Source organism: Sebastes fasciatus, chromosome 16 (assembly GCF_043250625.1).
Source record: "Sebastes fasciatus isolate fSebFas1 chromosome 16, fSebFas1.pri, whole genome shotgun sequence".
NCBI lineage: Eukaryota > Metazoa > Chordata > Actinopteri > Perciformes > Sebastidae > Sebastes > Sebastes fasciatus.
In genome coordinates this window covers 10,167,540-10,195,036 of record NC_133810.1, presented here as the reverse complement: position 1 = coordinate 10,195,036, position 27,497 = coordinate 10,167,540, and the positions used below count along the sequence as shown (strand labels likewise).

Sequence of the window (27,497 nt, the reverse complement as noted above, 5' to 3'; positions counted from 1 at the left end):
GGGCTGTCAATCGATTAAAATACTTAATCACGATTAAACGCATGATTGTTCATAGTTAATCGCAATTAATCACAAATTAATCGCACATGTTTTATCTGTTCAAAATGAACCTTAAAGGGAGATTTGTCAAGTATTAAATCCTCTTATCAACATGGGAGTGGGCAAATATGCTTGAGGTCAGAGGTCAGAGATGACAGCTTTTCCTCGCCAAAATTTAGCGTAAGTTTGGAGCGTTACTTAACCTCCTTCACGGCAAGCTAGTATGACATGTTGGTCCCGATGAATTCATCAGGTTTAATAGTTTCATATGATACCATCAGCTTTAAAACTGAGCCACTACAACCTCGGAAAGATCAAATAGCGGCCTAACCATATTTCTTAAAAAATTAAATTAAATAAATAAAAAACAAAACAAAAAAAGTTGGGGCGAATATATTACTTATAATATTATTATATATAATATTATAACTTCAGTTTATGACCAAATACCTGCAGAACTAATGACGTTTATCAGCCTCAGCATGTTATAGTGTCACTGGGATGCATTTAACTCAGTTTAGCTTCACAGAGCTGCAGACTCTAGTTAAAGAGAGAGAGAGAGCGAGAGAGAGAGAGAGAGAGAGAGAGAGAGAGAGAAAGGAAGAGAGAGAGAGAGAGAGAGAGAGAGGAAGAGAGAGAGAGAGAGAGAGGGGAAGAGAGAGAGAGAGGGGAAGTGGAAGTTGTCCAGAGACTCTAAACTACTCTTCACAGGTCTCTTCACTTTAAACAGCAGTGAGTTACATCAACATCTGTACGGGATCCTGACTGAACACCAGACTGTTTATATGGTGAGTGGACTCATTTGAACTTCAGATAGATATAGATATTGATATAGATATAGATTTAGATATAGATTAGATAATTACTGCATGACATGAGTTTTAAAACATGCATGAAATGAACAGAAAAAGCAGATTATGAAGGTGTATTAATGGCAGTGATTGGGGGGGCAATGAAACATCTGACATTGAAAGAATAAAGTCATAATTTTTTAAGAAAATGTCATGAAAATATGAGGATATATCTACAGTTTCTGGGACTTTAGACGTTGATGACAGAAAGAAAAGTGTCCTGATGAAACGTGGTTGTTAGTTATCACCACACTCATTCATGGTTATTTATTTATGTTGCCTGTTTGTCCTAAATTTGTTCCTAAATTATGCACAAATTTGCATTTTGGTGGGTTTTTAACGCTGATTCAGATTTGATTTGTAGAGTTGTTTTTCTTAAAAAAAGAAAAAAAAGAATTATATATATATATATATATACTGCATATGCCTGTTGATTGATTAAAATATTTAATAAAATTAATCACACTTTTTTTATGTGTTCAAAATGTATCTTAAAGGGAGATTTGTCAAGTATTTAAATATATGCTTGAGGTCAGAGGTCAAGGGACCCCTTTGAAAATGGACATGACAGTTTTTCTTTGCCAAAATTTGTTGTTAGTTTAGAGCATTATTTAACCTCCTTCACTACAAGCTAGTATGACATGGTTGGTACCGATGGATTCATCAGGTTTTATAGTTTACTATGATACCATCAGCTTTAAAACTGAGCTGCTACAACCTCGGAAAGATCGAATAGCGGCCAGACTAAATCGCAAGTTGAGCAAATTTGTTATCGACTGCCCTGTAAAATATATATAACATATAAATACTAATATTTCTTAATATTTTTCTCATGAATATAGTATATAACTACTATAATATCTATTACAAACTACTATCAATACAGGAAGAAACATTAACTACATAATATATTAAAATGTATAGAATTTGTTTTTACATTTTTGGACTAATTATATCAGTTAGGGACTGATGAGTTCACCAATTAACTAACTAACTAACTAACTAACTAACTAACTAACTAACTAACTAACTAACTAACTAATTAACTAATTAACTAACTAACTAACTAACTAACTAACTAACTAACTAACTAACTAATTAACTAACTAACTAACTAATTAACTAACTAACTAACTAACTAACTAACTAAAAGAGAAAACACACTACAGTTTTCTGTCTGGTTTGTTGTGCTTTGGGAATAATAATAATAATAATAATAACGCGGAAAAATACAATTCAATTAAAAAAATAAACATAAAAAAATAAAAAATATATAAATACATGTCAGGATGTTTTGTCGGGAACACTTTTTAGGGGTCTATGACCTATTTTGAGTCAGGAAACAAAGAGATTTAGACTTAACATGTAGGCATATTTATATAATTTATATGCATTTATATATATATACTGTATATAAAGCGGAGGAGAGAGGAACGAGAGGAGGAGAGAAGAAAAAAGGATGATTTTATTATTTATCAAAAAATAATATATGATGAAATTATATATATATATATATATATATATATATATATACAGTATATATATTATCCTGAGAGCCTCAATGATGCCGTATTTAGTAAGTATTCAGATCCTTTACTGCAGTAAAAGTACTAATACCACACTGTTACAATACTTACTGTAACTTTTACTGTAACAGTGTTTTCAGTACGACATCCATGTATTTTTGGCATATTGTAGATTTCCATACTGCGTACTACATGCTACATTCTGGCCAAATCAGTACGTACTACTAGTATAGTATGAGGTTTAGAATACAGCCTTACCCGTCATGTCATCACATTGTGATGTCATCACATTCTCATGACATGATGACATGAGAATGTGATGACATCACAGGTAAGGCTGTATTCCAAACTGTCTCATGACATCACAATGTGATGTTCTGGAATCGGCTGTGATTCCTGTGATGTTGAGTTTGGCTTTAATCTAAAATTTTACTTATAGGAGAAGATTAGTGAACCAGGCAGTTGTTGACAAGCTGATTTAACATTCGGGTTAATTTAACATTCGGGTTAATTTAACATTCAGGTTAATTTAACATTCAGGTTAATTTAACATTCAGGTTAATTTAACATCCAGGTTAATTTAACATTCAGGTTAATTTAACATTCAGGTTAATTTAACATCCAGGTTAATTTAACATTCAGGTTAATTTACCGTTCAGGTTAAACAGTTTAACGTTGACAGTCGACTGTAGGGCGAGTACATTATTTACATCTCCATGGATCAAGCATCATTGTTACTGAGCTCTAAGGAGCTTTGGTTCACCAAAGAACTGAAAACCTTCAAGGAAGAAAACGACGCTCTGAAGGAGATCGCCTGGGAAAGAAAAGTCCAACTGTTGGAAGCCCAGCAGAAGGAACTGCAGGACAACTTTACTTTGGACCTTGCTGAGAAGCAACGAGGCTGGAAGACGCAGCAGACTCAACTCCAGATCAGAGTGAACCATTTGACGTGGCACATTCGCGATAAAGACGCTGTTATCCGTGGTCTCCGTAAAGAGCAGCACGATAAGGACCCTGCAATCCCTGATCTCCGGCAGGAGCAGCACGATAAGGACGCTGTGATCCGTGGTCTCCTTAAAGAGCAGCACGATAAGGACCCTGCAATCCCTGATCTCCGGCAGGAGCAGCACGATAAGGACGCTGTTATCCGTGGTCTCCGTAAAGAGCAGCACGATAAGGACGCTGTTATCCGTGGTCTCCGCCAGGAGCAGCACGAAAAGGACGCTGTGATCCGTGGTCTCCTTAAAGAGCAGCACGATAAGGACCCTGCAATCCCTGATCTCCGGCAGGAGCAGCACGATAAGGACGCTGTTATCCTTGATCTCCGCCAGGAGCAGATCGATAAGGACGCTGTAATCCTTGATCTCCGGCAGGAGCAGCGAGGCTGGGAGACGCAGCAGACTCAACTCCAGATCAGAGTGAACCATTTGACGTGGCACATTCGCGATAAGGACGCTGTTATCCGTGGTCTCCGTAAAGAGCAGCACGATAAGGACCCTGCAATCCCTGATCTCCGGCAGGAGCAGCACGATAAGGACGCTGTTATCCTTGATCTCCAGCAGGAGCAGCACGATAAGGACGCTGTTATCCTTGATCTCCAGCAGGAGCAGCGCGATAAGGACGCTGTGATCTTTGATCTCCAGCAGGAGCAGCACGATAAGGACGCTGTTATCCTTGATCTCCAGCAGGAGCAGATCGATAAGGACGCTGTAATCCTTGATCTCCAGCAGGAGCAGCACGATAAGGACGCTGTTATCCTTGATCTCCGCCAGGAGCAGATCGATAAGGACGCTGTAATCCTTGATCTCCGGCAGGAGCAGCGCGATAAGGACGCTGTTATCCTTGATCTCCGCCAGGAGCAGATCGATAAGGACGCTGTAATCCTTGATCTCCAGCAGGAGCAGCGCGATAAGGACGCTGTGATCTTTGATCTCCAGCAGGAGCAGATCGATAAGGACGCTGTTATCCTTGATCTCCGCCAGGAGCAGCGCGATAAGGACGCTGTGATCCTTGATCTCCAGCAGGAGCAGCGCGATAAGGACGCTGTGATCTTTGATCTCCAGCAGGAGCAGATCAATAAGGACGCTGTGATCCTTGATCTCCAGCAGGAGCAGCACGATAAGGACGCTGTTATCCTTGATCTCCGGCAGGAGCAGCGCGATAAGGACGCTGTGATCCTTGATCTCCAGCAGGAGCAGCACGATAAGGACGCTGTTATCCTTGATCTCCAGCAGGAGCAGCGCGATAAGGACGCTGTGATCCTTGATCTCCAGCAGGAGCAGCACGATAAGGACGCTGTGATCTTTGATCTCCAGCAGGAGCAGATCAATAAGGACGCTGTGATCCTTGATCTCCAGCAGGAGCAGCACGATAAGGACGCTGTTATCCTTGATCTCCGCCAGGAGCAGATCGATAAGGACGCTGTAATCCTTGATCTCCGGCAGGAGCAGCGCGATAAGGACGCTGTTATCCTTGATCTCCGCCAGGAGCAGATCGATAAGGACGCTGTAATCCTTGATCTCCAGCAGGAGCAGCGCGATAAGGACGCTGTGATCTTTGATCTCCAGCAGGAGCAGATCAATAAGGACGCTGTGATCCTTGATCTCCAGCAGGAGCAGCACGATAAGGACGCTGTTATCCTTGATCTCCGGCAGGAGCAGCGCGATAAGGACGCTGTGATCCTTGATCTCCAGCAGGAGCAGCACGATAAGGACGCTGTTATCCTTGATCTCCAGCAGGAGCAGCGCGATAAGGACGCTGTGATCCTTGATCTCCAGCAGGAGCAGCACGATAAGGACGCTGTGATCTTTGATCTCCAGCAGGAGCAGATCAATAAGGACGCTGTGATCCTTGATCTCCAGCAGGAGCAGCACGATAAGGACGCTGTGATCCTTGATCTCCAGCAGGAGCAGCACGATAAGGACGCTGTTATCCTTGATCTCCAGCAGGAGCAGCACGATAAGGACGCTGTTATCCTTGATCTCCAGCAGGAGCAGCGCGATAAGGACGCTGTTATCCTTGATCTCCAGCAGGAGCAGCGCGATAAGGACGCTGTGATCTTTGATCTCCAGCAGGAGCAGCGCGATAAGGACGCTGTGATCTTTGGTCTCTTCCAGGAGAAGAAGAGTCTCAATGAAAAGCTCGTGGAGACCAGAACCGAGCTGTTGAGCTCTGCAGATGAACTCCGACAGAGAGAGGACGCCTGGCAGGCCAAATACAATGCTCTGGAGGACAATGTCACAAAGGTCCTGACAGAAAAAGACCAGATCTGGAAGACTAAGGTCAGTCAGTTGGAGGACGTCAACAAGGACCTGACGGACAGAGAACAGAGCCTGGAGACCACAGTCCAACACATGGAGGTTGAGAAGAAGCTCCTGGAGGACATCTGCCTGAAAATGAAGAAGAAGATGAGAGGAGTCTTTTCTCGCAGGAGGACCGAGGATCGAGAGACAACATTACAGAAGATGAAAAAGGAAGAGACGGAGCGGGAGGGGGTGGAGAAGAAAGAGAAGAAGAAAGGTTGTTTTCGCTGGATGCGCAGGTTCTTCCTGAAGCGTGACGGCAACAGTCAGGTAGAGGAGGCTGCAGCTCAGGTTGGATACCAGCAGATCCCTCTTCCTCCCCCCTTCGCCTTCCCGTCTTCCCTCCACCCTTACCTTCCTCTCTCAACCTCCCCCTCATCCTTTACGACGTAGAGGATGAGGAGGAGGTTGAGATGTAGAGTCTACGTCATCACCGTCCCTCCACCCCTACATCCCTCCTCAGTGATTAGTGATTAGCACTGCAGCCTCACTGAGACAGCTCCACCTGTCCGGCTGTGGGGAGTTTGTATATTCTCCCTGTGTCTGCGTGGGTTTTCTCCTGGTGCTCAGGTTTCCCCAGAATTCCTAGTTATGCGTGAGGCTAACTGGACACTCTAAATTACCTCCAAATATCTTTTTAATATATTTGGTGGTAATTTAGAGTATTCAAAAAAATTTCAATCTATCATATATCAGTAAGGGTTTTCTCCTGGTGCTCAGGTTTCTCCCACAATTCGTAGTTATGCATGAGGCTAACTGGACACTCTAAATTACCTCCAAATATTTTTTAAATATATTTTTAGGTAATTTAGAGTATTCAAAAAAAATGTCAATCTATCATATATCAGTAGGGTTTTTCTCCTGGTGCTCAGGTTTCTCCCACAATTCCTAGTTATGCGTGAGGCTAACTGGACACTCTAAATTACCCCCAAATATTTTTAAAATATATTTGGAGGTAATTTAGAGTATTACATTTTTTTTAAATCTATCATATATCAGTAGGGGTTTTCTCCTGGTGCTCAGGTTTCTCCCAAAGTTTCTAGTTATGCATGAGGCTAACTGGACACTCTAAATTACCTCCAAATATTTTTTAAATATAATTTTAGGTAATTTAGAGTATTCCAATTTTTTTTCAATCTATCATATATCAGTAAGGGTTTTCTCCTGGTGCTCAGGTTTCTCCCACAATTCCTAGTTATGCGTGAGGCTAACCGGACACTCTAAATTACCCCCAAATACTTTTAAATATATTTGGTGGTAATTTAGAGTATTCAAAAAAATGTCAATCTATCATATATCAGTAGGGGTTTTCTCCTGGTGCTCAGGTTTCTCCCAAAATTCCTAGTTATGCATGAGGCTAACTGGACACTCTAAATTACCTCCAAATATTTTTTTAATATATTTGGTGGTAATTTAGAGTATTCAAAAAAAATGTCAATCTATCATATATCAGTAGGGTTTTTCTCCTGGTGCTCAGGTTTCTCCCACAATTCCTAGTTATGCGTAAGGCTAACTGGACACTCTAAATTACCCCCAAATATTTTTAACATATATTTGGAGGTAATTTAGAGTATTACATTTTTTTTAAATCTATCATATATCAGTAGGGGTTTTCTCCTGGTGCTCAGGTTTCTCCCAAAGTTTCTAGTTATGCATGAGGCTAACTGGACACTCTAAATTACCCCCAAATATTTTAAAAATATATTTGGAGGTAATTTAGAGTATTAAATTTTTTTTAAATCTATCATATATCAGTATGGGTTTTCTCCTGGTGCTCAGGTTTCTCCCACAATTCCTAGTTATGCGTGAGGCTAACTGGACACTCTAAATTACCCCCAAATACTTTTAAATATATTTGGTGGTAATTTAGAGTATTCAAAAAAATGTCAATCTATCATATATCAGTAGGGGTTTTCTCCTGGTGCTCAGGTTTCTCCCAAAATTCCTAGTTATGCATGAGGCTAACTGGACACTCTAAATTACCTCCAAATATTTTTTTAATATATTTGGTGGTAATTTAGAGTATTCAAAAAATGTTCAATCTATCATATATCAGTAAGGGTTTTCTCCTCGTGCTCAGGTTTCTCCCACAATTCGTAGTTATGCATGAGGCTAACTGGACACTCTAAATTCCCTCCAAATATTTTTTAAATATATTTTTAGGTAATTTAGAGTATTCAAAAAAAATGTCAATCTATCATATATCAGTAGGGTTTTTCTCCTGGTGCTCAGGTTTCTCCCACAATTCCTAGTTATGCGTGAGGCTAACTGGACACTCTAAATTACCCCCAAATATTTTAAAAATATATTTGGAGGTAATTTAGAGTATTAAATTTTTTTTAAATCTATCATATATCAGTAGGGGTTTTCTCCTGGTAATCAGGTTTCTCCCAAAGTTTCTAGTTATGCATGAGGCTAACTGGACACTCTAAATTACCTCCAAATATTTTTTAAATATAATTTTAGGTAATTTAGAGTATTCCAATTTTTTTTCAATCTATCATATATCAGTAAGGGTTTTCTCCTGGTGCTCAGGTTTCTCCCACAATTCCTAGTTATGCGTGAGGCTAACTGGACACTCTAAATTACCCCCAAATACTTTTAAATATATTTGGTGGTAATTTAGAGTATTCAAAAAAATGTCAATCTATCATATATCAGTAGGGGTTTTCTCCTGGTGCTCAGGTTTCTCCCAAAATTCCTAGTTATGCATGAGGCTAACTGGACACTCTAAATTACCTCCAAATATTTTTTTAATATATTTGGTGGTAATTTAGAGTATTCAAAAAAAATGTCAATCTATCATATATCAGTAGGGTTTTTCTCCTGGTGCTCAGGTTTCTCCCACAATTCCTAGTTATGCGTGAGGCTAACTGGACACTCTAAATTACCCCCAAATATTTTTAAAATATATTTGGAGGTAATTTAGAGTATTACATTTTTTTTAAATCTATCATATATCAGTAGGGGTTTTCTCCTGGTGCTCAGGTTTCTCCCAAAGTTTCTAGTTATGCATGAGGCTAACTGGACACTCTAAATTACCTCCAAATATTTTTTTAAATATAATTTTAGGTAATTTAGAGTATTCCAATTTTTTTTTCAATCTATCATATATCAGTAAGGGTTTTCTCCTGGTGCTCAGGTTTCTCCCACAATTCCTAGTGATGCGTGAGGCTAACTGGACACTCTAAATTACCCCCAAATACTTTTTAATATATTTGGTGGTAATTTAGAGTATTCAAAAAAATTTCAATCTATCATATATCAGTAAGGGGATTCTCCTGGTGCTCAGGTTTCTCCCACAATTCGTAGTTATGCATGAGGCTAACTGGACACTCTAAATTACCTCCAAATATTTTTTAAATATATTTTTAGGTAATTTAGAGTATTCAAAAAAAATGTCAATCTATCATATATCAGTAGGGTTTTTCTCCTGGTGCTCAGGTTTCTCCCACAATTCCTAGTTATGCGTGAGGCTAACTGGACACTCTAAATTACCCCCAAAGACTTTTAAATATATTTGGTGGTAATTTAGAGTATTCAAAAAAATGTCAATCTATCATATATCAGTAGGGGTTTTCTCCTGGTGCTCAGGTTTCTCCCACAATTCCTAGTTATGCATGAGTCTAACTGGACACTCTAAATTACCTCCAAATATTTTTTTAATATATTTTTAGGTAATTAGAGTGTTTAAAAAAAGAAGTCAATCCATCATATATCAGTAAGGGGATTCTCCTGGTGCTCAGGTTTCTCCCACAAAATATATATTGAAATGAATAAAAAATAAATAAAATAAAATTTAATTAAAAATCAAATAAACAGTGAAATATAATTTCATTATGTCTGCCTCTCTGAATAAATGTGTACAGTATAAATACAACTTTATGACATTATGGTGGCTATAAAGTAGAAGTACTGGTATCTGTTTAAGTTGTGATTTCAACAACACTGAAGCTGATCAATAAAACGATCAATGTGACTAATAAAAGATGTTCCAAATAGTATTTTAGACGCTGGTTAACAACATGAGCCGGTTCTGTAATAAACCATGTGACCTTCATGACTGACGGGTTCATGATTATTTTTAATATTAGCACCATTTACAGGTAATTATTAAGCTGTCATTTCATTATTATCAACAGACAGTTGTAAACTACTCAAACATCTTTTCTTTCTGATTGTGAATCACTGGTGTTGAATACATGAAGCTCACAGGTGGACAGGCAGAGAGACAAACATCTGGACCATGAGTTTATCCAGATGTTTTCCCTCGTTGTGTGAGTTGACTGATAACGAGTTGATCACTCACATCCTTTTCTACTATGTCTGTTTTTTCACTGTGAGCTGAGTTGATGAAACCACCCTATTTTCAGCTCTAATCGTTGCACACAATCTAGAAACACGCTTCCTCTGAACGTTCAGCTCTTCTAGCGAAGAGGATCGTTGCATCACTTCCTGCGCCAGGTCATCTAGAAGGCGGAAAGCAGAAGTTGTTGCTGCTGATCAGCATCTTGTTCGTCTGTGTCATCCAAATTACCAGCCAATAAAGTATGAGTCAGCTTAGAGGAATCGCTAAAACAAAAGTCTGTGTAGGAGAAAAATGACAGTTTGTTCTAGATGTATGAGATAATTAAATGTCCTGATCTCCTTCCTGCTCGCCAGGATATTATAATGACCCCATGTATGGAGGATGGCACCTGCCAAAGTAAAAAATAAATAAATATATAATGACTCAATAAATAAATATGTCATTAAATGTAAAAAAAAATTATATTGAAAATAAATGTAAACGAAATAAATGCAAAATAAATAAATAATACAGATAAATACATAAATAAATAAAAGATAAAAATTAAACAGAAGAGTAAATAAATAAGGGAATTAATTAATTAATTATGAATAAATAAAGAAACAAATTATAACAAAAATATCAAATGATGTTACATTTTTATCAATTAATTAAATTAAAGATAAATAAATAAATAAATGACTCGATAAATAAATATGATATTAAATGTAGCAAAAATAAATGTATTATTTTATTATTATTATTATGTTTTACCATTAATTAATTGATAAAAATTGAGGTTTTTTTTCATAAATGTATGACTTTAAAATCTCGCAAATTTGTGAGTTTTTTTCTCGTAAATTTGCCTCTTTAATCTCAGAGAATACGTGAGTTTTTTCTCGTAAATTTCTGGCTTTAAAATGTGTCATAAATTTGTCAGTTTTTTCTCATAAATGTGCCACATTAATCTCAGAATATCGGAGTTTTTTCCTCATAAATTAATGACTTTAAAATCTCATAAGCGTCTTTGAGTTCTTTAAAAGCGCTTTATAAGTTGAATTTATTATTATTATTATTATAAATTTGTGAGTTAAAATGTGACGTAAATTTGTGATTTTCTTCTCGTAAATGTGTCCCATTAAACTCAGAATATCTTCATTTTATTTTCGTAAATTTATGACTTTAAAATCAAAATATATATATAATATATAATATTAAAAAATATATAACATAAACACAGGAAGTCAGAATCATGATATTTTTAAAGTTATTAACTTGATATTGATCGTTTCCAAGTGAGAAGCAGAAGCCGGCGTGTGATCGCTTTAGTGTTTAAAAGTTGAACTTCTGTACAGATCAACTCGGGGAAACAATCATTTGGCGACAGCAGAAGTCACAGGTTCGAGACAAGACTCGGGTCGAGACAAGACGAGGGCTAAAAATAAAAGAATCAGGACAGGAAAACAGAAGGCGTCCTGGTGTCAGCGCGGACTGTTTTTATAGGCGTTTGATGGAGGAGGACCACAGTGTGTGTTGGACCGGGATGAATCGGTGGTGGGAGGAGGGAAGTGTGTGTGAACAGCAGGACAAACAGGAGTTCAAGACGCTTTTTATTTGTGCACGTGTCCCCGTGTAAACACAGCGCTGTGTGTTCAGTTTATGAACATAAAAGGCTTCTGTGGGGCGTTAACACACCGACACGGCCTTTGTTAAATGTAAAAGAGACTTATTAAGAGTTCTCCTGACAGAGAAACGTACTTCTACTGTGACATCTACTGTTCATTATGTTCAAACTGTGTTGTTTGTGTGTTTCCAGTGATGGAACACCTCAACGCCACCCGTCTCCCCGGCAACCAATCAGACTTCAGCAGCATCTTCACCCAGCAGGTGCTCCCGCCGCTCTACTTGGTGATCTGCGTGGTCGGGGCGTCCCTGAATGGCGTGGCCGCCTGGATCTTCTTCAGGGTGCCCAGTGACTCGGGCCTGGTGGTCTACCTGAAGAACATGGTGGTGGCCGACCTCCTCATGCTGACCACCTTCCCCTTCAGTCTGGCGGCTCAGCTGGGTCTGGGCGGCTGGCGCCTCCACGTGGTCACCTGCCGCTACACCGCCGTGCTCTTCTACTCGTCCATGTACGTGGGGATCCTCTTCATGGGGCTCATCAGCCTCGAGCGCTACGTTAAGATCGTCAGACACACCTCCTCCTCCTCATCCTCCTGCAGGTCCCGGTTGGGCGGCGTGTCCTCGCTGCATGTCCTGCAGAGCGTCGGCTTCGCCCGGGTGCTGGCGCTCCTCACCTGGAGCTTCCTCCTCATCTGCGTCCTGCCCAACGTGGTGCTGACCAGCCGGCCGGCCGACGAGGAGAGCTCGCGGCACTGCATGCAGCTGAAGACGCCGCTGGGCATGCAGTGGCACCGGGTGTCCACGCTCCTCAGCGTCGGCCTGTTCTGGGTGACCCTGCTGGTCCTCGCCTACTGCTACGCCTCCATCGCCTGCCGCGTCTACCAGTCCTACCGCCGCGTGCGCCGCGACAACAGCGACGTCTGCCGGAAGTCGAACCGCAGCATCTTCAGCATCCTGGCGGTGTTCTTCGTCTGCTTCGTGCCGTACCACGTCTGCCGCGTGCCGTACACTCTGAGCCAGATGCCGGAGTCGGGCTTCAGCCCGGACGCCCGCTTCCTGTTGTTCCAGCTGAAGGAGGGGACGCTCTTCCTGTCGGCGCTCAACGTCTGCCTCGACCCCATCATCTACTTCCTGATGTGCCGAACCTTCAGAGAGTCGCTGCTGAGGAAACTGTCGAGAAGAGACCGGAGGAGGTCGCTGACCACCGGCCAGAGTCTGAGCCACATTTAGGAGGAGAGGGGACAAGGAGAGGAGACAAGTAGACAAGGAGAGGAGACGAGGAGAGGACAGAGGAGACAAGAGAGGAGACAAGGAGAGGACAGAGGAGACAAGAGAGGAGAGACAGGAGGAGGTCGCTGACCACCGACCAGAGTCTGAGCCACATTTAAGAGGAGAGCAGACAAGAAGAGGAGACAAGGAGAGGAGACAAGGAGAGGGGACAAGAGAGGAGAAGAGGAGAGGACAGAGGAGACAAGAGAGGAGAGACAGGAGGAGGTCGCTGACCACCGGCCAGAGTCTAGGAGGAGAGGGGACAAGGAGAGGAGAGGAGGAGAGGAGATAAGGAGAGGAGACAAGAGAGGAGACAATAGAGTCACTGCTGAGGAAACTGTCGGGAAGGAGAAGGCACAAAGAGAGGAGACAAGAGAGGAAAGTAGACAAGAGAGGAGACAAGGAGAGGAAACAAGGAGAGGACAAAGGGATAGGAGAAAAGGGGAGGAGGCAAGAGAGGACACAGGGAGAAGAGACAAGAGAAGAGAAAAGGAGAGGAGACAAAAAGAGAGAGGAGAAGAGATAAGGAAAGGAGACAATGACAGGATACAGGGAGAGGAGACAAAGAGAAGAGACAAGAGAAGAGACAAGTAGAGGGGACAAGGAGAGGAGACAAGTAGATGAGACAAGTAGACAACACAGGGAGAAGAGACAAGGAGAGGAGGCAAGAGAAGAGAGGAGATAAGGAAAGACACAAGGAGAGGACAGAGAGAGGAGAAAAAGAGAGGAAACAAGAGAGGAGTTGAGATAAGGACAGGACACAGGGAGAGGAGACAAGGAGAGAAGAAAAGAGGGTACAAGGAGAGGAGACGAGGAGAGGAATCAAGGATAGAGATGTGGTCCTGTGTAAATGCAGACTTGTATAATTGTATATAAATATCAGTATATATATATTAAAGTATAGATATTAAATAATGATTGACAGTCTCAGTTGTGTTTATTGATGAGTCACCAGCGTGAAGGAGAGAACAGGAAGTGGTGATGTGGAAGTGAAAGTGGACGCAATCGCTGGGCATCGAACTCACGGGACCAGAGACGGCTGGTGAGTTCAGTTCTCCTCCGGCGTTACCACGGCAACCGTCCACTTCTCAGTAAATTCAGCTGATCTGGTTTCTGTGGCTCTGAGGTCACTCTCTTCTCTCTGTTAGATTATAATAACTTTAATTTTTATATACGTTTGAGACGGAGCACACAGCTCATCAAATAAAATCACACAGTAATATGCAGTGAGACAAAACAACAGTTTTTTGTATAGTAGATGTTAATATTAAAGTTATTTGTCATAATGCACAATAATTTCATAGAAGCAGCCGTTGGCAATATTTTTTGTTCTCAGGCTGCTCTAATGCTGCTATAAAATAAATATAAAATCACACAAGTAAGAAGGGGAATTTAAAACATAAAATAGTGCAGCTGGTCAAATATAGGAATATAATATAATATGATATAATATAATTCAATATATTATAAAATATAATATAATATTGTGTAATTAAATATATTATAAAATATAATAGAATAAAATAAACTATAATAAAATACAATATAATATAATATCATATAATATTATATAATATAATATATTTAAATATATTATAAAATATAATAAAATAAAATATATAATATGATATAATATAATATAATAAAATATAATATAGTATACCCGATCCCGGATAAGCGGTTGAAGATGGATGGATGGATAATATAGTATAGTATAATATAATATAATAAACTATAATATAATACAATATGATGTGATATAATAAAATAAAATATAGTATAATATGATACAATAAAAAAATACAATATAATATAATTTAATAAAATATAATATAATATAATATAGTATAATATAACACAATATAATATAATATAATATAACATAATATAATATGATATAGTATAATATAATATAATTTAACATAATATAATATGATATAATATAATATAATATAACATAATATAATATGATATAATATAATATAATATAATATAATATAATATAATATAATATAATATATTCCACACTGCCCTCCAGTGGTCACAGTGTGTTACTATATATAAACCAGAGGTGTAACACTGACAGTGACCATCAGAGGAGAGTGTTAATACATGATTAGAAATGCTTTAATAAAAATAGACTGAACCAAAGTGTAAAAACAGACATGATGATATCAAACTAAACAAGTTCCTGTGAGAAAAGAGAGAATCTAAAAGCGTCTGGGAACCAATGAAGGACCGGACACGTGTGTGTGTGTATGTCTGTGTGTGTGTGTGTGTGTGTGTGTGTGTGTGTGTTTGTGTGTGTGTGTGTGTGTGTGCGTGTGTGCGTGTGTGTGTGTCTGTGTGTGTGTGTGTGTGTGTGTGTGTGTGTGTGTGTGTGTGCGTGCGTGCGTGCGTGTGTGTGTGTGTGTGTGTTAATGACATGTAAATGAGTGGCGGTAACACACACACACACACACACACTACCTATATGCTGAACATCAGAACCACATCAGTCTTCCTCCCTCTCGCTAACCAGAAGGAAGTCAGATTGTTCAGAGAGTCACACAGACGGGTGAGTACTGCAGGTAACTCTGTTCTCTGTACTTCTACTGTAGTAACACCTTTGTTATATGTATGAGCTGAAATACTGTAAACTACAGTCACAAATATGAGTTATTATAGACGGAAAATGTGTATTTATTAGTGTTGGTTAACGGAGTCTGTTTATCTGCTGTGGTTACAAACATTAACGTGGAAGAAGTACTTAAGTTAATATGTTAATACAACAATGTAAAAATACTCAAGTAAAGGTATTATCAGCCTCATGTAGTTAAAGTATCAGTAGTAAATGTAACCTGGTATTATCAGCCTCATGTAAATTATCAGCAGTAAAAGTACACAACTATTCTTACCTTCGCGTGGTTAAAGTATCAGCAGTAAAGGTACACAAGTATTCTTACCTTCGCGTGGTTAAAGTATCAGCAGTAAAGGTACACAAGTATTCTTACCTTCGCGTGGTTAAAGTATCAGCAGTAAAGGTACACAAGTATTCTTACCTTCGCGTGGTTAAAGTATCAGCAGTAAAGATACACAAGTATTCTTACCTTCGCGTGGTTAAAGTATCAGCAGTAAAGGTACACAAGTATTCTTACCTTCGCGTGGTTAAAGTATCAGCAGTAAAGGTACACAAGTATTCTTACCTTCGCGTGGTTAAAGTATCAGCAGTAAAAGTACACAAGTATTATCAGCTTCATGTAGTTAATAATTACTTCAGTAAAAGTACTAATACCACACTGTGAAAATACTCCACTACAGGTAATAGTCCTGAATTCAAAACACTACTGAAATGAAGTAGAAGTACAAAGTAGCAGAAAATAGAAATACTCAAGTAAAGTACCTCAAATGTGTACTTAAGTACGTTCCTTCAGTAAATGCACTGTGAAAACACAACCGAGGCTATTAAATAAGCGTTATCAGTCACATCTATGGGGCTTATAGTTACTGATAACGCCTATTTAATAGCCTGACAACACTCTAATCGGCTGAGAGGTCGCTGTCGTCTTCTTTTATACCTTCTTTCGGTGATCTACCATGTGACTAGATGATTAAACCTACTAGTAGGCGTAGTAGGCCCCTACTGACCCACGTCTATGGTGCTTATACTGATAACGATGATAACTGATAACAATCTGGAAAACGTGACTGAGGCAGACTTTGTGACAGTCTGTTCCTTACTGTTTTATCTGCTCAGTGTTGCAGATTTTTTTAAACATTTGTATTGTTCGTACACAAAAAACACAAACTTTCTACACTAAACTTTGTGTTTTGTTTTATTTTGTTGATTTCTTTTTTTTTTAAAGTTTAGACTTTTAATTGTTTTTATTTTCAGTCATTTCCTTTATTATTATTTTTTTTTAGATTTCTTCTTTTTATTATTTGTAATAATAAGAAATGTTTTTATTTATGTGTTTATTTCTTTGTAGCTCCATCACATTCTTATATCTGATTGTTATTTTTCTAAATAAACGACTGTGCAGATGTGGGTGGTTTTAGATTGAGAGCAGCTCTAGTTAGCAGCCTTCAGACCAGCTTTGGACCAGCTTGTGAATCTTGGTCGTGGTTAATCACGTGACTCTGGCGACCACATATGTCAGATTTAGATGTCCTGGCTACCTGAGGTGTGTTTTAGAATACGTGTTTTTGAGGTTTGTTCGGCTGCTGCTGCTGCTGTGGTGATCTGTTACTTCCCTCTCAGCACAAGCCAGTTCCTGAATGCAGATAAATGATGTTTGAACCATTATCTAACACATCATTCTTCTGGGTTCAGCTCTCTTCCAGAAACATGAGTGAACTCCCGTTCTCCAACCGGTCCTCAGTGCTCAACCTGACGAACGGCAGCAGTACGAGTCACTGCGATCACGTCGACAAGTCGGCCCACGTTTGCTTCCTGCTGGTCTACACTCTGATGTTTCTGGTGAGTCTCGTTCTCTAAAGAATGATTTTATTTGCACAGATCCTAAACGTTCCCGTCTCCTCTCCAGGTGGGTTTGCTCCTGAACGGCTTCACCCTGAAGGTTTACTTCTGTGGAGCTCAGCAGCCGGCGTCCAGCAGCGTGACCGTCTACATGAAGAACCTGGCGGCCGCCGACTTCCTGATCAGCCTCTGTCTACCGCTCCGAATCGCCAACTACGCCAGCAGCTCCGTCGCCGTCCGCCGCCTCTACTGCAACTTTGGCGCCTCCGCCTTCTATCTGAACATGTACGCAAGCATCCTGTTCATGGGTTTCATCGCCGCTAACAGGTAGGACTGGGCTGGACGGCAGCGTGGCGTTGAGGGGAAGGTAGAGCAGCTGGTTATCGGCTGGTTTCAGGTTCGGAGACGTTCGTTGTGATGTTGTCGCAGTTTCAGCGATCCTGCAATGAGCCCCAAAAAATGTTAAAAGGAAAAGCTCAACTCTTTCTTGGGTAAAAATATATATAATAACCATCATTTATAAATGGTAAATTAATAGCTAATTAAACATATTACACGGCTTTGTTGAATACTCAATTCTGATTGGTCAATCATGGCTTGGTCTGTTATTTCTTTATAGCAGACCGTTGCTACGTATAACAGGCCGTTGCTACATATAACAGACCATTGCTATGTATAACAGACCTATGTATAACAGACCATTGCTACGTATAACAGACCATTGCTATGTATAACAGACCTATGTATAACAGACCGTTGCTACGTATAACAGACCATTGCTATGTATAACAGACCTATGTACAACAGACCGTTGCTAAGTGTAACAGACCGTTGCTATGTATAATAGACTGTTACTACGTATAACAGACCGTTGCTACGTATAACAGACCGTTGCTACGTATAACAGACCGTTGCTCCGTTGCTATGTATAACAGACCATTGCTGTGTATAACAGACCGCTGCTATGTATAACAGACCGTTGCTATGTATAACAGACCGTTGCTATGTATAACAGACTGTTGTAACGTATAACAGACCGTTGTTACGTATAACAGACCGTTGCTACGTATAACAGACCGTTGCTACGTATAGCAGACCGTTGCTACGTATAACAGACCATTGCTCCGTTGCTATGTATAACAGACCGTTGCTATGTATAACAGACCGTTGCTATGTATAACAGACCGTTGCTATGTATAACAGACTGTTGTAACGTATAACAGACCGTTGTTACGTATAACAGACCGTTGCTACGTATAGCAGACCGTTGCTACGTATAACAGACCATTGCTCCGTTGCTATGTATAACAGACCGTTGCTATGTACAGCTAGCGGGTCATTGTTGTGAAATAAACAGCGTCGCCCTGTCTGGGTTTATTTCCCAATAACGACCGGCTCGCTGTACATTATCCTTTACTTAGTTAATAGTTATTTCACTGTTAACAAACAATGAAATGATAATTAATAATGTTTAACTCATTATTAGTAACGCTATAAATGTTCATTAATAATCAATTTACCATTTATAAATGAAGGTTATTATAAAGTGTAACCCTTTCTTGCTGAGAGTATAACTGTCAGATTAATATCACAATCTGTACACTAAATATGAAGCTACAGCCAGCAGCTGGTTAGCTTAGCTTAGCATAAAGACTAGAAAGAGCACCTTTAAAGCTCACTGATAGCAGTGTGTCAGAGAGTACATTGTGTCCTCATCTCTTTTGGTGGTTGTATGACGTCACTCTACAGTCAAAACCAAGTGTTGCAATAATTTCAAAGAAAACTAAGTGTGGTTTTGTGTCTTTGCATCATCAGTCTGGTTTTATTGAGGTCGGTGTACCACGCAGTCTTTACTGGAAGGACTGCTGCAGTTTTCAGTCAGCGCTGCTGCCCAGCGGCTGGCTGGTTGGTTATCAAGAAGAAAATCAGCTTTTTTCTTTGCACATTGAGGATTTTTTTGCTTCCTCATTTTAACATTGAGAACTGAATTAACATTTCAGACAATAAAGCAGTGTAATCTGAAAACACTCACAACCTGCAGCAACTACAGAGTTAAAGCTTTGAGTTGACAAGTTTAATAGCTCAGACTTTCCGTTCTGTTATGAAGATGTGAAACAAGATAAGAACTCTGACTATAAATATGTTACCACAGAAGCTACACTGGGCTGGTTTTCGTGTCGTTAGGGGGATGTGAGATTTATGCTTAAAAAGCATCAGGATGTGGTTCTGTAACACTGATAAAGCTGCCAGACAGTCAGTAGCTGTCAGAGTTTCTCAGAGAAGATAAACAATAATTAATGTTTGAGTTCAGAGGAACATGAGGACAGCTTATTTATTTTTTACCCTTAATTTAACCAGGCAAGACAATTAACGACCAATTCTTATTTACAAAGTCTCTCGAGGGAGAAGGGTAGGGGGTAAAAAGAAATATTAAAAATTAAAAAGACAGCACTGGCATTCATTACAAACATTACATAAAGGAAATGCAGACAGGCACACATATCTAAAATTAAATTTCGACTAGTCAAAATGACGTTGTAGATATCTCTACCTGGAGTTACAGATAGTCAGAATCAGTGGCGGCCGGCCAATAGAGGGCCACGGGGCCTGGCCCCACCCACCTTGAGCCACCAAAAAAAAAAAAAAAAAATTATAAAATTATTAATTATAAAAATTCTAAAAATTCTAAAAATTGTCAATATGTGTGTTTTTGACCTATGGAATATACCCGTAATATTTGTAAAATAGGATAACTGCGCCAAATATCTGCTTTCCTCCTTGAACTCTCTGCTAGTGCACCTCTCAGCTGCTCTGCTGCACGTGCACTTTCTGGGGCCAAATGGATTTGGCCCAAGGAAGGCGGGTCTAATAAGCAGTACAGCCAATCACTGATTAAAGATATATGATTACAAGCATGAATGACATACAATTCATCCAATCAGCGCCGTAAAAAAGACTTCCGGGAGGGCCAAACTGATTTGGCCCATGGTGTGCGCGCGCACGTTCACGTGTGTCTCTCTCTGTTCTCGTCAGGGCTCATGTCAGTTCTCGCGGGATCAAGACCTTCCTGAGAAACACCATGACACAGGATCGCCTTAATGCTCTGGCTATGCTCTCCATGGAGAAGAAACTTGTCAGGAACATGCCTGACTTCAATAAGAAGGTCATTGAGAGGTTTGCCACTCAGAAGGACAGAAGAGCAAAGTTCCTTTATAAATGATCTGTCGTATGTTATATTAACATACTGAATTGTATGAATAAGATGTCCTTATGTCAGTGTTGGAATAAATGATAAAAATGTAACTGCAAAGTAGTAATGCGTTTTTGATACCTTTTTTTGCATTGAATCGTACTAGGATGTTTGTTGAAATTGATTGGCCCTACCCAAAAAAAATCCACCAGCCGCCACTGATTAGCTATCTTCTTTGATGTGGAAAAAGCATATGATATGCTCTGGAAAGAAGGGTTACTCATTAAATTGAATTCATTGGGAATTGGTGGTAGAGCATATAATTGGGTGAAGGACTTTTTATTTGACAGGAAAATACAGGTAAGAGTAGATGCAGAATATTCAAATGTATATACAGTAGATAATGGAACTCCACAAGGTAGTGTATGTAGTCCGTTATTATTCAATATAATGATCAATGATATATTTTCTCAGGTTGAGCAAAATATAGGAAAGTCTATGTACGCGGATGACGGAGCTCTTTGGATAAGAGGCCGCAATGTATCATTTGTTAATAAGAAAATGCAAGCTGCAATAGCTGAGGTGGAGAAATGGGCAAACAAATGGGGATTCAAGTTATCAGTAGCAAAAACACAAGTTATTTGTTTCTTAAAACGGCGTAAAATCGCACCCATTTCCCTAAAACTGTATGATCAACCTCTGGAGCAAGTCAAAGCTGTTTGATTTCTGGGGATTTGGTTTGATGAAAAGCTCACATGGAACATTCATTTAGATAAAATCAGGAGCAAATGTAAAAAAGTCATCAATATACTGCGTTGTTTGACAGGACAGGAGTGGGGAGCAAGTAGAGCATCTTTACAACATATATACTGGGCTCTCATGAGATCTGTCCTTGACTATGGGTGTGTAGCTTACATGTCAGCAGCAGAATCAAACCTCAAGAAATTAGATGTACTGCAAGCTCAGGCTTTGAGAATCATTAGTGGATCATTCAGAACATCTCCGGTATCAGCAATGCAAGTGGAAGTGGGAGAAATGCCCCTACGGATTAGAAGAATAAAATTAATGCTGGCATACTGGGTTAATCTTCAGGGGCATTATGAAACTCACCCTACCAAAAGTGTTTTGATAGACTGCTGGGAACATAATGAAACAAACTTCATAAGCTTTGGGTGGGTAGGTGATGCAAAGGCAGAAAACATAGGGTTATGTCAATTCCAATATTGCTCTACAGTTTCAGTTTCCTCCATTCCTCCCTGGTTATTCCCATTACCAAATGTTGACCTCAATTTACAGCAGGAATTGAAGGAGAAGTCAAAGAAAATTCCAGCATGGCGCATAGTCCAGAATTATTTGGATCAGCACTTCTCAGACTCCGTGTTCTTATTTACAGACGGTTCCAAAGATCCTGAGACAGGGTGTGCAGGTGCAGCAGTTTATATCCCGGTGAGTGAGACATACATCAAGAAACGAGTATCAAATTACGTGTCAGTATATACTACAGAAATATTGGCAATATTATTGGCCCTGCAGTGGATAGAGGAGAGGGAAATAAAAAACACCGTTATTGCATCTGACAGTTTTTCAGCACTCACAAGCATAGGATCTGGTAGATCATCAGTCAGAACGGATTTAATTAATGAAATATTTCTCATTATGTATAGGATGGAAATAAAAGGCACAGGTACACGATTCATATGGGTTCCTGCTCATGTTGGTGTGGAAGGAAATGAGCAGGTAGACATTCTGGCCAAACAAACACTAAGAATTAAGAATATAGAATTACAAATTCCATGAAGTAAAGCTGAGGCTAAACCATTCATCAAGAACTATGCACAAAAAGTATGGCAGGAGTATTGGGATGATCAGGAAACTGGAAGGCATATGTACAATATACAGAAACATGTTGGAGCAGGGAGAAAGGTGGGCTGGAAAAGAAGGGAAGAAAATATCATCACTCGACTAAGAATCGGACATACAGGTCTTAATCAAACATTATATATCGAATAGGCAAACACCCAACTGGGAAATGTACACACTGTAACCAGCCAGAAACTGTTGAACACGTACTGATACACTGCAGTAATTACACTATCCAGAGGAATCACCTTTTTCAGACATTAAGGAATGCAAAACATCACGACTTTTCAGTGTCAGGTCTATTGGGGAATAAAGCAGATAATATATACAGTGAAATTATTCAGTTTTTGAGAAAAACTGATTTAGTTAAAAGAATCTAGAGTTTTCATTATCATTTTTTTATTTATTTAATTTTTTGTTTTTAGTTCTATTTTGTTTCTGCACAATCTTCTGTTCCACACTCCAGTCCAGATGGTGACGGTAATGCACCTCTAAGATGGTTTGCCAACCGCCAATAAACACCAAAGAAGAAGAAGAAGAAGAAGAAGAAGAACAGCAACTCTCAAACCGCTCCACTTCCTGAAATGAAGCACAACTTTTACAAACCCCACCTAGACTTTATTTACTGGCAAGGCGAGGCTCCTCCCGCTCAAAGTCTATTCAGCTCAGACTTGTCGTTCCCTCCCCTTTCACATATCTGCCCGTTTACAGATGGGTGCAAACACCATGTGATCAAATGTAAGAGCTGGAACGCTCATACACTGCAGATCAGTGGACAAACATTGAGGAAATGAGCACAGCATTTATCTGGAAACAGAGAGTGAAACTTACAGACATTCACTGTCGTCTAGAGGAGAAATGGCGCAGCAAGTGATTCTGGATCGAGACAAACTGAGCTGTTCAATCTGTCTGGATCTTCTAAAGGATCCGGTGACTATTCCCTGTGGGCACAGCTACTGCATGAGCTGTATTAAAGACTACTGGGGTGAGGAGCATGAGACGAAGACACACAGCTGCCCTCAGTGCAGGCAGAGCTTCACACCGAGGCCTGTCCTGGTGAAAAATACCATATTAGCAGAGTTAGTGGAGGAACTGAAGAAAGCAGGACTTCAAGCTGCTTCACCTGATCATTCCTCTGCTGGACCTGGAGACGTGGCCTGTGATTACTGCTCTGGGATGAAGGTAAAAGCCCTCAAGTCCTGTCTGGTGTGTATAGCCTCTTACTGTGAGCAGCACCTCCAGCCTCACTACAATGTAGCTCCATTAAAGAAACACAAGCTGGTTGAGGCCACTTTAAAGCTCCAGGAGAACATCTGCTCTCAGCATGACGAGGTGATGAAGATTTTCTGCCGCACTGATCAGAAGTGCATCTGCTATCTCTGCTCCATGGATGATCATAAAGGTCATGACACAGTCTCCGCTGCAGCAGAGAGGGTTGAGAAGCAGAAGGAAGTCGGGGCAAGTCGGCAAGAAATCCAACAGAGAGTCCAGGACAGAGAGAAAGACGTGAAGGTGCTTCAGCAGAGGGTGGAGGCTATCAATCTTTCTGCAGATGAAACTGTGAGAGACAGTGAGAAGATCTTCACTGAGCTGATCCGTCTCATTGAGAAAAGAAGCTCTGAGATGAAGCAGCAGATCAGATCCCAGCAGACAACTCAAGTGAGTCGAGCTAAAGAGCTTGAGGAGAAGCTGCAGCAGGAGATCACTGAGCTGCGGAGGAAAGACACTGAGCTGGAGACGCTCTCACACACAGAGGATCACCTCCATTTCCTAAACAACTACCCCTCGCTGTCACGTCTGAGCGAAACTAAAGACGTTCCCAGCATTGATATCTGTCCTCTGCACTCCTTTGAGGATGTGACAGCGGCGGTGTCAGAGGTCAGAGATAAACTGCAGGCTGTTCTGAGTGAGGAGTGGGGAAAGATCTCTCTGGCAGTGACAGAAGTGGATGTTTTACAAGCAGAGCCCAGAACCAGAGCTGAGTTTATGAAATATTCTTGTCAAATCACACTGGATCCAAATACAGCAAATACCTATTTGTCATTGAGTGACAGGGACAGAAAAGCAACATTAATGCAAGGAAAACAGTTATATTTGGATCACCAAGACAGATTTGATGAAAGGTGGCAGGTCCTGAGTAGAGAGGGTCTGACTGGACGCTGTTACTGGGAGGTGAAATGGAGCGGGATCGTTCGTATAGCAGTTGCATACAAGGATATTAGAAGAACAGGCACAAGAGAAGAATGTGGATTTGGATGTAATGACAAATCTTGGTCATTAGAAAGTGACAGTAGTAGGTATACATTCAGACACAACAATATTTGTACTTCCCTCTCAGGCCCTCAGTCCTCCAGAATAGGAGTTTACCTGGATCACAGGGCAGGTACTCTGTCTTACTACAGCGTCTCTGAAACCATGACTCTCCTCCACAGAGTCCAGACCACGTTCACTCAGCCTCTCTATGCTGGATTTTGGATTTCATATAATGATGGAGACACTGCTGAGTTGTGTGAGCTCAAGTAGACAAGAGTTTAATGAGTGATTCATCTCTGTACAGTAAATGTTGAGATGTGTCTGCACTGCAGAGATCAAACATAGTGGGTGGGACTTTTTTTTCTATTTTATTTCAATGAAATGATGAAAAGTTTTTTTTATTTGCTACATAGAGATTTTTTGTTGAAATTTGATTCTTATGTTATTTTTACTAAACATTTCCCTTATATACTGTGCATGGACAATATTGCATATGCAAAATGAATGTAATATAGATTTAAAAAGGTAGTAATGTTTACTTTTCAGTACTCTACATACTGCTGTCTGTACTGATATTGTAAAATCACATCACCTTTTTTTGTAAATGTATCCAAAAAGTACAGGAAAAACTGGTCTAATTTTAAACGTATCCTTCTGAAAAGTAGCTAATCATCTTTTTAAGAGTGAATTCAAGTGTCTTTACATGGTTAAAAAAAATATATAAAAAGTTAATGTTCAAATCCTACAAATAAATAGCCTAAATAAATAAATTGTTGACTTTGCATATGCAAAATGTCTGACTAAAAATCAGTTTTTGTTCTACTTAAAATTGATTTTGGTTATTATATTAATGGGCTTAATTATGTAAAAACTACAAAATTAATAAAACAGTCATGTATGTAATAATATATAAATGTATTTGGGTTTGTATTTTTGAGCATCTGTCAAATGAATGTAATATTTCTTTTTTAAATAATTTTAGTTGTACTAAATCTTCATATCTTCATAATTTGTATAATGTAATGTTTACTTTCAGCATACTGTGTTGCTGTTAAAATAGCAAATTTTATTTTGATGTACCCAAAAAGTACGAGTACCAGAAAACTGGGATCATTTTAAATGTAACCTTTTGAAAAATAGTTTAGTAATCTTTTTTTTTAAGAAAGAATTCAAATGTACTTCCATGATAACAATTATTTGGATACATTAATGAAAATCAATGTTGTAAATCCTACAAATAAATAAATAAATTGTTGACTTATCTATATTCTATATTCTTCATTTCACTGTCCGAGTATCAAAAAAAATGTCCTTTTCCTACTTAATTCCTTTCTAATCAATCAGTTTTCAAGATATTTTGGTAACAGACAAACACACTGGGAGATTAATGAAGGCAATAAAATAACTTCCACTTTCTGGTGGATTTCACCAGAAACAACACAATTTTTTAATGATTTTAAATTTGTAAAATGTTTGGGTCTTTTTATTTGTAAATGAAAATCATGTTCAAGACAATATTTCAGCAGAATGTTTTACTTTCAGATTTATTACACAACTTTTGAACATTCCACAACAATCATGCAGGAATAAAATGGGAATTATAGAAAGCTTTACAGGCTTCGCCAATCACACTTTAGGAATAACTGGGCTGCACATCGTCTCAAAAACACTCAAAATGTGAGGTAATATCTTTTTTAAATCATCATCTACCGACAACAGACCATGTGTTGATTTAATGCTGATGATGGTGAGAGAAGAAAATCACTCAAAAAACAATAATGAAAAAAAAGGAAATATAACAGAAACTATCAATTGAAGATTATCTCTTATTTCTAATGGCAACTCTACTTTCCTTTTCCAAAAGCTGATGGTTACCTCCCAGTTGAAAATTTGCTGAGTGAGTCTAAAGGAAGATGCACTGAAAAGGTCTAGAGCTCTAAATCACAACTCATATCTCAAATGTGTTGAGTGATTCAAATGAAGTGAAATTAAAAGGTAATAGTCTGAATATCAGGCTAGAAGAGGTCAACCAGTCATGTACATTCAGTTACCAGTTAATAAAAGGTGCATCTAGCTAAAACTAATGCAGTCTAACACAAAAGCCCTGTAATAAATCCTATCTTCATGAAGGTTATTGTGTTCAGTTTGTGTTGTTTAGGATGTGTTGTTATGATCTAAGTAATGTTGAATTAGCTCTAGCTAGGTCCTGTCCAATAAACACTCCTAAACTAACTTATTGTTCATCCTTACAAGTATGTTTTAATTCAGTGTTGATGTTATTTACCATGAGTGCATCAATCAACTAAAACCCTGTATCACAACATTATAACAACGAGCTAGCTTTGTGACATAAAATGCAGTTAGCAGATGTTACACCTCGGGATTCTGCTTCCGGGCCATTAAGTAAGACAGCTTCCGGTGTGTCTGTTTTTTTTCATACTTTATTTTTTTTGGAAAGTTCAATATAATAGTTACATAAACATGTTCATGTTTCATTACAAAAAATTCAGCAAATATATTTTACATTATAAAAAAATAATATAAAAATAAAATACATTACACAACAAATACAATGTAAGGAAAGGAAAAGATAAATAAAAATAACAACAACAAATTGGAATAAATGTCTTAACAATCTAATAGTTTTTGCCAATTTAGAATTTTCTATCATAGTCAAATGTTTTAAAATCAGAATCTTTAAAGGTATAAAAGGTGGGTATTTTTTTTAAGCCATATCATTTTATGCATATAATATTTTGCTAAGATATTAATCAAATTAATTTTGTAAATTTCTTCTGCCGAAAAACTGGGATTGTTAAAAGTGAGTAATATCTCAA

At 39.0% G+C, this 27,497-nt stretch overlaps 3 protein-coding genes across 3 annotated transcripts in view; all 3 read left to right on the top strand.

The window, feature by feature from the left end:
• The window catches only part of LOC141752977 (tripartite motif-containing protein 16-like), a 40,570-nt gene that overhangs the window by 9,540 nt on the left and 3,533 nt on the right, over positions 1-27,497 (top strand). Inside the window, exon 2 of the mRNA XM_074611270.1 lies at positions 24,791-25,008. Coding sequence (XP_074467371.1) covers positions 24,791-24,930 — 140 coding nt within the window. The 3' untranslated portion in view covers positions 24,931-25,008. The remainder of the gene's footprint in view (positions 1-24,790; positions 25,009-27,497) is intronic.
• Positions 761-13,008, top strand: LOC141752846 (P2Y purinoceptor 14-like). Its single transcript, XM_074611076.1, has 2 exons — positions 761-827; positions 11,823-13,008. Exon 2 carries the CDS (start codon positions 11,825-11,827, stop codon positions 12,857-12,859), a length of 1,035 nt encoding a protein of 344 aa, XP_074467177.1. The 5' UTR covers positions 761-827; positions 11,823-11,824; the 3' UTR covers positions 12,860-13,008.
• LOC141752505 (P2Y purinoceptor 12-like) lies at positions 17,167-20,577 on the top strand. Its single transcript, XM_074610503.1, has 3 exons — positions 17,167-17,357; positions 17,425-17,684; positions 20,391-20,577. The coding sequence occupies exons 1-3, from the start codon at positions 17,169-17,171 to the stop codon at positions 20,575-20,577; spliced, it is 636 nt and encodes a 211-aa protein (XP_074466604.1). The 5' UTR covers positions 17,167-17,168.